Source organism: Electrona antarctica, assembly GCF_951216825.1.
Source record: "Electrona antarctica genome assembly, chromosome: 4".
Classification (NCBI taxonomy): Eukaryota; Metazoa; Chordata; class Actinopteri; order Myctophiformes; family Myctophidae; genus Electrona; species Electrona antarctica.
Genome location: NC_136809.1, coordinates 8292554 through 8307172, shown reverse-complemented (window position 1 = coordinate 8307172; position 14619 = coordinate 8292554). Strand labels below are relative to the sequence as shown.

Here is a 14619-nt window from a genome sequence, read left to right as displayed (position 1 = left end):
TAATAATGGATGGGTGTCTTAGATTTGGGTTCATACTATGCTTGCACACCGCCGACACCGGCACACCCATGGCTCTCTAAACACACACATGATTCATGTCATTGCAGCTGCATAACTGCTTTGTATACTACTTAAAAAATCACACTCGTGTGAACTGAGTGGTGCAAGGTCTTATATAGCCTGATCAGCTGTGGTCTGACATAATGTCAGTGACCATAGTAACCGTGCTCATTTTTGAGTGGTGTAAACCACTCCTACAACTGGCTTTGTTAGTCTGTCTGTCTGTCTGTCTGTGCTCAAAAAATGAGCACGGTTGCTATGGTCACCCAGTTCACACGGGTGTGATTTCATTACGTCAGACATTACGTCAGACCACAGCTGATCAGTCTATATAAGACCTTACACCACTCAGTTCACACGGGTGTGATTTCTTTGGGTACAGGTACACACACGGGTACAAACAAAGCTGGTTGTTGGAGTGGTTTGCAACACTCAAAAATCACACCCGTGTGAACTGAGTGGTGCAAGGTCTTATATAGCTTGATCAGCTGTGGTCTGACGTAATGTCAGTGACCATAGTAACCATGCTCATTCTTTTGGGCCCCACGTACAGGTACACACAAACACGGATACAAACAGGAGTGGTTTGCACCACTCAAAAAACCCAACATTCTATAGTTTTTGAGCGGTGGGACACCGTCTCCTATGCAAAGCTGTGTGTGTGTGTCTATCTGTCCCTATGTCCAAGAGTATGACCCCTGACCTATTGACCCTGCAGCTTCTTAAGTCAACAACTGTGCTTGGCTCCAAGGCACACACACACACACACACACACACACACACACACACACACAATCTATACAATCTATGTATAGTGTGTGCGTGTGTGCGTGTGTGCCTGCCTGCCTGCCTGCCTGCGTGCGTGCGTGCGTGCGTGCGTGCGTGCGTGCGTGCGTGCGTGCGTGCGTGCGTGCGTGCGTGCGTGCGTGCTTGTATGTGCACAAGCTTTCCCAGGCCTGAAAGGCATCGTATCAACTAAGGATTGCAAAAAAGGGAGTATCATGCATCCAAGATCACTATGAAGAAAAAGAAGAAAACGAAAGAAACTGTAGGAAAACACAACAGATCAAGGTCAAGTTTTGTTCTACCTGTAATAGAAGAGTAGGACCAAAATTAATATTGGTTTAACTTTTTGCTATTTCCGCCTATAATAAGGTTGCTGATTAAAAATATTACCAAATATTGGCATCCTGGTGGCTTTGGTAGGGACACTACCCATAGACCAACTGTGCAAGTATGATGTAAAAACAATTAACCAGCAGGTAGAACATGACAAAGCATTGACTTGGAACCCCCCGCCACCCGCCCCCTTTCAGGGTAGGCGTTCTTTTACCTATGTAGAGAGTTTTAAAAAATCACACCCGTGTGAAGTGAGGGACGCTCTTCATCATCGTACATCATCATGACGTAACATCGATTTGCTCAGACACATATGACGAAAATGTTCCTTTCATTGTCAATGGCGTTTAATGTTTGTGTTTCCACAAAAAGCTGATTTGTTCAGACACATAGGCCTATGACGTAAATTCTCCTTTCATTGTCAATGGTAAATGTGACTAGTTCAGGGTAGGGTTAGCCTCGGTAGTGGGTTAGCCTATGTCCTAATTTGGGGGTTTGGTTCTTGCACTAATATCAGGCAAAGTGGGGATTCTGTCTTGGATGAGCAGTAGAGGATTGGTCTCCCATGTGGGAGATCTGGGTTCAAATCCTGGCTATGACATTTGCAGTGTTTACAGTGCAGACCAAAAAACACACCCATCTGTTCTGTGCAAGTGTGCATGCATGCATCTACGCTTGCGTGTGTGTGTGTGTGTGTGTGTGTGTGTGTGTGTGTGTGTGTGTGTGTGTGTGTGTGTCTGTGTGTGTGTGTGTGTGTGTGACAGCTCAACTTTAAAAGTAAATCTCGGGAGGTCAGCCAAATCTGGAACTATGCAATCTCATAACTGTGTGTTCTTCCCTTACCAAACATACCAAACCACTGTTTTCTCCATGGGTGAATTATAGTCGTGATGCAAAATTGCATTTCTGACAGCATTGTTGACAGAGAACATGCTGAATAAACCACTGCTACTACAAAGTAGCATTTCCATATCATACTGCATGGTATTTGGTCTAGTGAAGTCAATGCAAGCTGAAATGGCTCCTTTGGGAATCAGGTTTCAAGATGGAGAAAACACTATCCTACTACATGGGCGGAAACCTCTTATATCCATATTCCAAATGTTGTATGTTTTCTTCGTAAATGAATGCCCTACTTCGTCATACAAGAGTGTTGCACAAACGTAACAAAATAGAAGATGTACAAGCTCACAAGAATAGAAGATGTACATTGTACAAGCTCACAAGGTGTTAAATAGAAGATGTACAAGCTCACAAGGTGTTTTTCTTAGATAAGTATTTAAAAAAAACATTTTTGACATGTGAGGTTTCTTCCCGACAGCGATGATAAGCACTTTCTCTCCCTCTTTCATCGTGTACAATCCTGACCGCTTGAGAAGAGCCAGTTAACTGTCTCTGAAGGGTTGGGGGACCCCCAAATCAAGCCCTCTTCCGGTGTCTCATCTCTCCACACAGAGCAGCCTTTATCTCTGTGGTCTGTCTCTCCCACACATACTCTCTCTGTTCTCTTATATTCCCAGCCTGACATGGTGTCCTCTCCACTCCTCGCTCAGTGAAGTACTGGAATTTGTTTTATTCAAGTAAAAGAAGACACCACAATGTGGAAATGCTCTGTTACAAGTCAAAGGCCTATATTCAAGAAGATTATAAGTAGGCCTACACATACACACGTGTTGACATCAAAATATCCTTCATGTGCCAAACAAAATAGTTATTCACTTTGCAGAAAAAGTGTTCCAAAGTTTCCAAAATCTTTTGAAAATAGCAGATCAACAAGCGATGATGTGATCATGTGACGCATTGAGAGCTTGTAGATGCAGAAGAATACCATGGGGCTTAAGTGGTTAGTGTACGTTTTGCGTAATAATCTATAATCGTCAAAGTCGCCTAAACTTGTTACTAAAGTTTTCAAGTAATTGTAGGGGAGTTAAAAGCACAATATTTGCCTCTGAGATATTACATCTCAGAGGTAGAAGTAGGAAAAGCAGAGAAAGTATCTTAAAATTGCACTCAAGTACAACACACGAGTAAATGTACTATTAGTTCCTTTCCAGCACTGCTCCTGCACATACAGGCTCTGTTCTCTTCATCCCAGCCTGACATGATGCCCTATCCTAACATACAGGCTCTGTTCTCTTCATCCCAGCCTGACATGATGCCCTATCCTAACATACAGGCTCTGTTCTCTTCATCCCAGCCTGACATGATGCCCTATCCTAACATACAGGCTCTGTTCTCTTCATCCCAGCCTGACATGATGCCCTATCCTAACATACAGGCTCTGTTCTCTTCATCCCAGCCTGACATGATGCCCTATCCTAACTTCCTCCACAAGTCTTCAGTTTGTTTGTCCGTAATTCAATCTGGTCTCCACAAGATGGAGGGTGGGGTGGGGTTTGTCTGCAGGCTCTTTCCCCAACTCAGGAACAGTGGTGGAGGAAGTACTGTATACTTTACTGTAAAAGTAGCAATAGCACAATGCAGAAATACTGCATTCAAAAGGTTACTCATGAACATGCACTAATTTTGAGTAAACATAACAAAGGTATAGGTACTGTATATCAACTTACAGTAGTCATTACGCATAATATCCATTTCAGAATTACTTTCTCAGTATTACACGTGTGCTTTTAGATGAATGTTAATTTTATGTTAATTTTACTCAGTCACAAATGAGTAAATTAACTCTGAAGATTTTGCTGTGTATGTGAGTGAGTGAGTGAGTGAGTGAGTGAGTCCGTGCATGCGTGCGTGCATGCGTGTTGTGCTGTGCTGTGCACATGTAAGGAAATAAATTAGGAAAAACATGAACTCCAGTCAGACATCCTTACAGTGAAGAATTCAGTTTTTTCTCTCTCTCTCTCTCTCTCTCTCTCTCTCTCTCTCACTCTCTCTCTCTCACAAACACATGAGGTTACACAAACAAATGTCTGCTAAATCACCACAGGTATTTAGTTCAATGTTGTTTTCATTTCCAACCCCAGAATGTTTAGTTAACGTTTTGGGAATGTGTGTGTTTGTCACAGTGTTGAGTGAATAAGGCACAGCTCCATTTCTCTATAAAAACCCTGTTGTCCTCACTTTACAGTTTATAAAGAAGAAGAATGTCGCCGTCTAGTGTGCATTTAGCCTTATTACAAGGCTAATTCGATTCATGAATGAAATGAAGTTGCTCATCAGATTTTTGGTAGACAATTATTTTATATTACATCTTATATGCATTTAATTTACAAATGAGGGGCCAAATACAAATAGGTCTACATGAGCGTGAGTAGGCCAGGCCTACTATGAGGGCTTAGATTCAGAGGTTAAAAGAACACACACACACACACACACACACACACACACACACACACACACACACACACACACACACACACACACACACACACACACACACACACACACACAAATCAAGTGTCAAAATAAAATAAAAAATGGTTGAAAATGGGTAAATTACAGTTGGAGGGGGTACAGCATATCTGAGCTACGGCCGTCACATTGCGTAGTTATATATCTCTGCTGTCCGGAGGAAACCTCATAACTCCAAAATGTTCATTTTTCAGGAAATTAAAAATATACATTTTTAAGGAAATTAATAAAACCTTATATTTTTTAAACGATGCAATACTGCCTCATCAAAGTTGGTGTTGTGACATTAGATAATGATATTGTCAATTACTTGCATGAGAAGGATAAAGGTGGTGGAGTTTGAGTTGACAGTTGACAGTTTGTTTGAGGGTCCAATGGAGTTAAGAGGTTTAGTCCAATGCGTTTTTTACTACTTTCCATTGGTTCAATATTTTTTGAAACAACACACAGACGTAAAGGGTGTTCAATAGCACTGATTTATGGGGGGGAAAAATCACACCTGTGTGAACTGAGTGGTGCAAGGTCTTATATAGTCTGATCAGCTATGTCAGTGACGTCACACACTAACCATAGCAACCATGCTCGTTTTTTTGGTACGAACAAACACGGGTACACGGCCCGTGTACCCACGGGTACAAAGCCAGTTGTTGGAGTGGTTTGCACCACTCAAAATCACACCCGTGTGAACTGAGTGGTGTAAGGTATTATATAGCCTGATCAGCTGTGGTCTGACGTAATGTCTGACGTAATGAAATCACACCTGTGTGAACTGAGTGACCATAGCAACCATGCTAATTTTTGAGTGGTGTAAACCACTCCTACAACTGGCTTTTGTGTGCAGAAAAAAATGAGCATGGTTGCTATGTTCAAAATAATTTCTGACGTAATTAAATCACACCCGGGTGAACTGGATGACCGTAGCAACCATGGTCATTTTCTCTGCACAAAAAAAGCCAGTTGTGAAATCACATCCAGGTGTGATTTCATTACGTCAGATCAGAGCTGATCAGGCTATATAATACCTTACCTTATATAATACCTCACATCGGACAAAAACTCCAGCTTAATCAACTTCATGGTCACAAATCATCACATCAGAAGACGAGTCTACCTAGCAAAAGATCTTTAACGTCAGACATTACGTCAGACCACAGCTGATCATGCTATATAAAACCTTACACCACTCAGTTCACACGGGTGTGATTTTTTTTTGTTGGTACGAACAAACACGTGGACACGTAAACTAACAAAGCCAGTTGTTGGAGTGGTTTACACCACTCAAAAATCAATAACCTCAAAAATGGAGTTATGAGGTTTCCTCCGGCAACAGCAACGATTATACATGTTATTGCGACCGTCCCAGATTACTATGAAAACCTGCAAAACCTGTCTGTCAGTCAGGTCACGCCTCCATATATGGTTTGTCAGTCCTATACTTCTTGTGACTCCCTTTTGACTGATACCTGTCCATTCAAACTGTAGACGGGCCCGCCCCAAAGTTACTGATACCTGTCCATTCAAACTGTAGACGGGCCCGCCCCAAAGTTATTAGTGCAACCGTACCCGGCAGCCGGAAAAAAATAGTAGTAATAGAGTTCTCAAGAGGCCCGGAAATGAAGGCCCGGCGCCCTGTTCTGACATTCCATTATGTTGATCTGACCTCATAAAACCCTGCACACTCAAGACACACTCCATATATGGCCAGTACAGAATTCATTCCATATGTTGATCTGACCCCCCATGCCAAAGCGCCAGCGCTCGCCCAGCAGTCTGCCGCCCAGCAGTCTGCCGTCAGTCACCCAGGCGGATGCAGCAGTCTGCCGTCAGTCACCCAGGCGGATGCGTGCCCAGCAGTCTGCCGTCAGTCACCCAGGCGGATGCAGCAGTCTGCCGCCCAGCAGTCTGCCGTCAGTCACCCAGGCGGATGCAGCAGTCTGCCGCCCAGCAGTCTGCCGTCAGTCACCCAGGCGGATGCAGCAGTCTGCCGCCCAGCAGTCTGCCGTCAGTCACCCAGGCGGATGCGTGCACGCGACCTCTGCAAGCTCGCTTCTCGCCCTCAGGGCGTCTTACTGGTATATATAGAGGGTATAAACTCATGAAACTGAAGCTTTTTTTTAAACAAATAGCACCAATCTGTCACTTTGGGCCAAATGGCAGCATTGGCAGCATTTTAAACTATTTAAATAGTATAGAAAACTGAAAACTCTCTCTCTCTCTCTGATGATTTGTGTGATTTCCTTGCAGCAGAAATCACGTGAAGGCTCCAGTCAGTCATTACACAACATCGTCAGCAGGGGGCAGACATTCTCTTTCAACGATCAGTGGAACAAGTTTTCTAAACAGGATATGGAAAATGTTACTATTCCTCCTCCTCTTGCCTTGTTGTTGTGCCACCACTGCTTCTCACATGAGCCCCTCGGCGGAAAAGAAGACCTTATGTATATTATGACACACCTATAGCACATTTTAAACGCTTACCTTGTAGATTTTTAAACCTCTTCCTCCTGTTCCTCCAGCTGTAGTCGGCTCCAGAATACAGACAGTCATGTTTCCAGGTGGTCGCTGTAAAAAAGGCAGCAGCAGAGCTGCTGTGCACACAGTGCTGCTGCACCAGTGTCTGTTGTGTGTGTTCTTGTTGGCAACGTCATGTGTGTGTGGTGGTGGCGATCACGATGACTTCGAGAAGGTGTCGGAGTCTGACGGCCTGATCCAGAGGCTCAGAACGGCTCTGTCCAACCTGGACGAGGAAGCCAAGAGCTACCTGGGAAAGGTGGCCGGTGAGCAGACTGTCATCTCTGTGCAGAAGGTGAGATACTATGGTGGAAAGTAGTAGTAAGTACTGAACTCGCATGTTTTACTTTTAAGTAAAAGTGTCAATTCTTATAGAAACTATAGGCTACTCGAGTAGTAAAACTCAGGAATTCTATGTACTTGAGTAGAAGTACAAAAGTATTGGCATCAAAATGTACAGTAGCTACTTAAAAGCACTAAAAGTATTGATTGATTGATTGATTGATTGAAAATGGCATTAACAGTTAGTAGAATGGGTACAGTTCATGGGAAGTACAGGTCAATACAAAATCTGCTAAAAGAGGATATAAAACCATAAAAAGCACTAAGATTTGTTCTCTATTTTCAATTCATCAGAACATTTAAAGACATGATACAAATATATACACTTCTATGCAAAAACGAAACAATCATCAGATACACGGTTAGAAAATAAGGGGGGGATATAGATAACTATATAAGTATAGAAAAATCACACCCGTGTGAACTGAGTGGTGTAAGGTCTTATATAGCCTGATCAGCTCTGATCTGACGTCATGTCTGACGTAATGAAATCACACCCGGGTGAACTGGGTGACCGTAGCAACCATGCTCATTTTTTGAGCACAGACAGACAGACACGTAAACTAACAAAGCCAGTCGTAGGAGTGGTTTACACCACTCAAAAATAAGGGGGGACTTTAACTTCTTTACAGGGGCCAGTTTGGAATTGCAGCCGCCCAAGTGCTCTTTGAGAGCTGTTTTGAAGGAGTCATTATGCAGAATGTCGCGTTTCAAGTTTTCAATCTTTTGAAAATAGCAGATTTACAAGCTGTGATGCAGCAAAACCTTTTAATTCCAGGGACGCATTAACAATGATAACATTTTATTATCTCTATGATCCCAATATAGAGGGTATATGCGCGTGACATCATCATCATACCTGAAAGTTATGCGGGAATGTATCGTAATATCCACTACTGAGTGGCAAAAACTACTTTCTGGCCTTGACAACCCGTACATCTGATTGCATTAAATGACTTTAAACAACATTAAATGCACTTTGTCACTCACTTTGCCACTCGATTAGCCTGTAAGGGTCCATTTGATTCCTAACTATCATCATTTAGCTGGGGAGTTGGGACCCCCTTAAGGTTCCAGAATCCCACCTCGAGAACCACTGTGTTTAAGTTATATAGTCACTGGAAAAAGTACTCTGATTTTTTAAGTAAAAGTAGCAATACCACAATGTAGAAATACTCTGTTACAAAACAAAGTACCGATTAAAGTACTTATAACTTATCCATAACAAGCTGCCAAATCTAATTCTATCCCACACTAATGCACAAATGTAAACTCTTTATCTTATTTCCACACACTCACACAACCTCCCCTGGTACTCTCTTTCTGCCTTCAGGCGTTCTCTCAGGTCCTGGGTGTGTTCGCTGCAGCAGTGGCCAGCGGCGTCAACGTCCTGACCCAGTACCTGGCACACTTCCTCCTCGCTGCTGGACTAGACGGTAATCTAGACGGTGAAGGTTAGCCTAATTCATGGCATGGTGTGGTGGTGGAAGACCATTACCAAACGAGTCGCCCATCATTGACCAACTCGCCCCAGGCGTACAGCCGGCGGAACTGCTTAGCCTGGTATTCCTAAAGTAACCTAAGTAAATTATGCTTAAACGGTTAAACCTTAACCTCAGTAAAACTATGCCTAAACCTAACCCTATTCCTAAACTTAACCCCAGTAAAACTATGCCTAACCCTAAAATTATTTCTAACCTTATTCTCGGTAAAACTAAATAAAGAGTACAAGAACCGCCGCACTGAGCGGTTAGCGTGAGGTCGGCGGAAAAAAAACAAGGGCGAGATGGATTATGGTGACGGTACTTGTTACCGTGTGGTGTGTCGCTTCGCCTTTCCAAAAAGAACAGATCCACATGCAGCTAAACAATGTGTCATATTGATTCACCGCTGCTGCTGTGTTCAAGTCAATTTTAGGGACGGGCAATTAACCAATCGAAACCGATATTTAGAACCAATGACCGGCTTATTCTTGTCCATGTAGGTTAATCGAATAATCAAGATGATGATGGCTGTGTGGCGGCCTATGTTGTTAAGACTAGAGGCCGAAAGATGCCAGATGTTTTTCATTTGAAATTAAATTACATTTAGACAAAAAAAAAGCATTAGGGCTCAGTGCTTGTTCAGCCCGATTGTTGACAGGTGGGCACTGTTTCTTAGGGTGGTGGGGTGGCCTTTGGTACATGGCTATGTTGACAGGTGGGTACTGTTCCTTAGGGTGGTGGGGTGGCCTTTGGTACATGGCTATGACTCGAGGCCTATTCATACTACAGATTTAGGTGATAAGGTGATCACCGAAAACTACAACATGATGTCACGGCGTGGTGATAAGCCACTCACTGCTCACCCAAACACATCTCTGTTTTTGAGGGGCGCTAGCCCCTCCGGACTAGCCTGGCTAATAAGCCAGACTAATATCACACAACACTGTCGCGGTATATCAGTCTGGGCTGGCTCCACTTGGATTTCATTTCCCGGGGAACATTTTCTCTTTGACGCAATTGGTCAGAGCTACTGTCAGTCAAAGGTCTCAAGCATTGAACGTCACTGTACCAAAGCCCGCCTATATTGCATACCGTGTCCCGATTGGTCCGACCTGTTCTCTGCTGTAGGAAAGAGGCGTGCTACTGAGCCTCGCCAGACCGTAATCCGCTGGTAGGCAACTTTTTTTTGCCAACGGCTGATTCGGTCTGGTTTATTAACCAGGCTACCTCCGGACTCCTATGCACAGCTTTGTGTGTCCGTAGCACGGAATGTGCTCAGCTGATTGTCTGAGCACGGAATGTGATTATGAATGATAAGAGCGCCCCTCAATTCATACAAGTGTGATTTTTACTAACCACCTCATCACCTAAAACTGCCTTTTTCCCCATGCGTGCATGGTGTGTGTGTCCCATTTGAGCTCCAGCTCTTCAGTGTTAACAAACTGACAATTAGCCCTTGGCTAAGTCCCTCCCCAACCTGTCCTTGTCCAATAGGCACGTTAGCAGCGAGGAGACAGGGTCCTCCTCCCCCATATAGATGCATGTTAAATGACGGAATTTCTCCATCTAAATAATCGATCATTTCAGTAGCAAGAGCATCACAATGTCTTCTAAATCTAGTTAACCGGGCCTGCAGTAGGCTATGCACTGGACAAATTTGCATGACATAAATAAACTAGAAATATGAGGAAATGACAGAGGGAGAAATCAACTTTTAACGACCACCTGACAGGAGTTTTCATGTTGCACGGTAAGACTACGGTCATTAGTATTATTTCCATCACATGAGTGGGTCAGTCGTGTAACGTTCTCGACGTTAAGCCGTGTATGTTCAACAACACAGCCATGCAAAAAATAACATTGACAGCTATGAGGTGGCGAAAGCTTGACCTGCATAGCAGCAGTTGCTAAAACTATTGCATTGGCATTGGACAATCGCTTTTTGGGGTGGGATTTAGCGAAGGGCTAAATATGGAAGAAAAAAAAGTCTGACTGAATAATTTCTCCCACATTCTCTCTTCCAGTGTCCCTCCCCTTTGACCACGTCTCCCCGGAGGGCGTGATCTTCGTGGGCCAGTGGGTGGCGTTGGCCCTCGTGGGCTACTGGCTGGTCTCTCTGGCCTTCCGATTGGTGGCGTCCACCGTGCGGCGGGCCCTGTGGCTGCTGAAGCTGGCCGTGGCGTTGGCCATGTTCGGGCTGATCCTGAGCGACCGCAGTGTGGGCACGGAGACCATGGCGGTCCGCCTGGCCGCGCTGGTCTGCGTGTGCGTGCTGCTGGGCATCGGGCCTTCTTCCTCTTCGCAGAGCGGCGGGACAACGGGACTCGTCGATAAAACCGTGCACCTGGAGGAGACCGTGAAGATTCTGGAGAGACGAGTGAAAGAGATGGAGAGGTGGAGGCGGCTAGACGAGTGATAGAGATGGAGAGGTGGAGAGACGAGTGATAGAGATGGAGAGGTGGAGGCGGCTAGACGAGTGATAGAGATGGAGAGGTGGAGAGACGAGTGATAGAGATGGAGAGGTGGAGGCGGCTAGACGAGTGATAGAGATGGAGAGGTGGAGAGACGAGTGATAGAGATGGAGAGGTGGAGGCGGCTAGACGAGTGATAGAGATGGAGAGGTGGAGAGACGAGTGAGGGGTGGAGCTGGAGCACGCGCAGGGCATTATAGCAGTGGCGGCCATTTTCTGGGTTTCCATCGTTCCAGACCCGGTCCCATTCATTTTCTGGGTTTCCATCGTTCCAGACCCGGTCCCATTCATTTTCTGGGTTTCCATCGTTCCAGACCCGGTCCCATTCATTTTTTCCCATTAGTTAAAAATATTAAGCCTAGAATCAAGCCATCCAGGATTCTTGGTGAATCATGACCACAAAACATTTGATTCTGTGGGTGTAAAAAATAATTGAAAACCGCAAAACAAGTGTATTTATTAAATATAGTATATCATAATTAAATATTCAATATTTTTGTTCCACAGAATCAAATGTTTTATGGATTCACCAGGATCCTGGGTGGCTTGATTCTAGGCTTAAAATAATTTATATAAATATGGGAAAAATAATGAATATGGTCTGGAATGATGGAACTACAAAATGGCCACAACTGCTATGGCCTATGCCTCTCGAGAACAGCGTGTTTCGCGAACCAGGCTCTCCACCCGTTGTTTTCATTGGCTCGTTTGTCAATGTCACGTCCGGGAACCACCAGGGGCTCAAATGGATTGTTATGGCCGGGTCTGTCACTCTGAGACTGTACAAATGGCTTACTTTGTACACCCTCAGAGTAAAATTATAGGGACACTTCACCCCTTTTGCAACCAGATCTTATCTTTATGATGTTTGGGAGACAAGAAACACTTTCCTGGGGGTTTTTATGTGGGTAATATGTGTTTTTTAGATATTTTGTATTTCAAAGTGTCCATGATGTCATGGACACTGGGCTCACTTCCTTCCTGGACTACAATTCCCATAATGCGTTGGTGCACTGCTCCTCCTTGTATAGGGGGAGGGTAGTTTCTCGTCTCCCAAACATCATAAAATAAGAGCTGGTTGCAAAAGGGGTGAAGTGTCCCTTTAAAGGTAGTGCAAGTGTGTTGGTTAAAACAACACGTTTGGTTAATTAGCTTGATATCCTGATGGTATATCATTGCTATAGTCAAGTGCATTTGCTCAGTGACAGAGGTCCCATCTCTCTAGCTCTTTAATAAACTGAAAATACATTTTCAGGCGGGTTGCCAATTTCAGCCAATCAGGAGAGCAAACCCATTTCAGCTTCAATTTTCAGTGTTCCGATTCCAATATTGTCTGCTGACACATTTGTGTCATCACTTCCAATTTGACTTGTTTAGTTTATCCTGTATCATATGGGTTCTCTATCCTTACTGGATCATATATGGGTTCTCTCTCCTTTTTGGATCATATCATATATGGGTTCTCTCTCCTTATTGGATCAAATTATCCTGTATCATATGGGTTCTCTCTCCTTACTGGAGCAAATTCCTATCCAAACAGGAGAGATGGGGAGACCCAAACAGTCTCTAGCAATGATTGCTTTCAGAATATAGCTATTTAACATAATACAAAAAAAGAATACAAATACCACATTTTACAGTGTTCCAGAGATGTAATCTCTGGTTCCAGAGATGTAAAGAAAGAAAAGAAAGTATCAAATAGGGGTTCTTGGCCTAATCATATCAAACTGGGGGTCCTATAAATGAAAAAAGGTTGAGAATCACTGGGCTACGATGGCCTCCCATTTGGCTGAGAGGAAATGATGTGCGCCTGTCATAGCAGATGCAGATGAATAACTATTCCGTCCACCTGACATCGGTATGCCAACTCGGGACACGGTCTGCTCGCTCGGGCACGCCTAACGAGTATAGGGGTGCAACAACTAATCTAATTATTGATTTAATTATGAAAATGATTTGATAATCAATTTGAATAAAAATAATTGATTTGGGGGGGGGGGGGGGGGGGGAATTCACCATTTGCCAGCCTTCTGATTGATCTACAAGCTCACAAAGACTCACCAACCAGGAGACAAATTGTGAGCTTGTAGATCGGCTATCTTTGTGCGACACAGAAATCTATTCAAATGTTTTTTTGCATCAATTCTTTTAATTCATCTGAAAAGTAATTGATAGAAGAGTCGCACATACAATAGTCAATTGTTTCAGCCCTACTCACAAGTCTCAGGTTTTTGCTGTCGGTGCGACTTCCTTTTTGTCAAATGACCTCAAAATCGCAGCAATGGGGTGCGTGGTTTTCAGAAATGAGCTGGTAAACATGGAGATGAGCTGGTAATGAGCTGGTAAACAGGTAGATGAGCTGGTAATGAGCTGGTAAACATGGAGATGAGCTGGTAATGAGCTGGTAAACATGGAGATGAGCTGGTAATGAGCTGGTAAACATGGAGATGTTGGGGATCTAGAAACGGGACTGTGTGTTCTGATTTATGCTGTCTTTCTTTCCTTGTGTTTGGGATCTCCAGGGGTCTTTGGTTACTATCAAATAAATAAGTACATTTTATAATTATTTCATATACTAGGGGGTTTCCAAATGTCTCCATATTTTGTTTGCAAATGAATGTGAAAAAATAGTGAAACTCTCAAAAATGGCTGATTTATGGGTCTGTAGATCGTCTATTTACTATTTTGTCCTATGATGTATGTAGGGCTTAAGTGGTTATTTGCTAGAAGAAAGTATGGTTTCTAGCAAATGAGTTGAAATAACTTGTCAAATGTCTGTGTTTTTCAGTGTGATCTTATGCACCAGACCAGCCACTAATTCATCCATCCATGCCTTGTTGAAAACACTGATATGTGCATTTATGACAAGGAACGGGGGTTCATTTAAAAAATAGTACATATCCGATTTTTATTACAAACGTGGCCGGCCGTGTTAAGTGGTCAGGTGGGTGGGCCATGTGCATTTTCAGAGCCCATTTATTTTAATAATCATTTGATTGTTGTGTTCTTGTGCGTGGAACTAACTAACGTTTACTATAAGTTCCTCCGATAAACACAACTCGATATAATCATAAAATGTCAGATTTTTGCGTCCGATGCGTTCCTGGTTTTGGAGAATCCTAGATTAACCGATGTTTTGACCGATATGTTTTGTATATTTCTTATCAAATATTTTCACGGCCCACCAGTGCGCCCCGGCCCACAGGTTGGGAATTTCTGCTATGGATGTTTTTTTTTAAATTGTTGCTGTCAGGCAGAAA

General features: G+C 43.5%; 2 protein-coding genes across 3 annotated transcripts in view; one reads left to right on the top strand and one right to left on the bottom strand.

Annotated features, from left to right (window-relative positions):
• Positions 1–14619, bottom strand: part of LOC306922204 (uncharacterized protein) — a 104389-nt gene that overhangs the window by 11795 nt on the left and 77975 nt on the right. The gene's annotated exons all lie outside the window — the stretch shown is intronic.
• Positions 6906–14012, top strand: tmem109 (transmembrane protein 109). 2 transcript variants are annotated; one of them, XM_079499612.1, is made up of 3 exons: positions 6906–7357; positions 8738–8840; positions 10913–14012. In XM_079499612.1, exons 1-3 carry the CDS (start codon positions 7097–7099, stop codon positions 11302–11304), a joined length of 756 nt encoding a protein of 251 aa, XP_079355738.1. In that variant the 5' UTR covers positions 6906–7096; the 3' UTR covers positions 11305–14012. The 2 variants fall into 2 exon arrangements, with proteins under 2 accessions (XP_079355738.1, XP_079355737.1); XM_079499611.1 differs by having other exon boundaries at positions 8738–8858.

Bases quoted from the DNA above. Each gene is read 5' to 3' on its own strand.
- tmem109 (XM_079499611.1), top strand. From the start codon at position 7,097: ATGTTTCCAGGTGGTCGCTGTAAAAAAGGCAGCAGCAGAGCTGCTGTG. The intron at 7,358-8,737 runs GTGAGATACTAT...TTCTGCCTTCAG, and splicing joins CTGTCATCTCTGTGCAGAAG to GCGTTCTCTCAGGTCCTGGG. The intron at 8,859-10,912 runs GTTAGCCTAATT...TCTCTCTTCCAG, and splicing joins CGGTAATCTAGACGGTGAAG to TGTCCCTCCCCTTTGACCAC.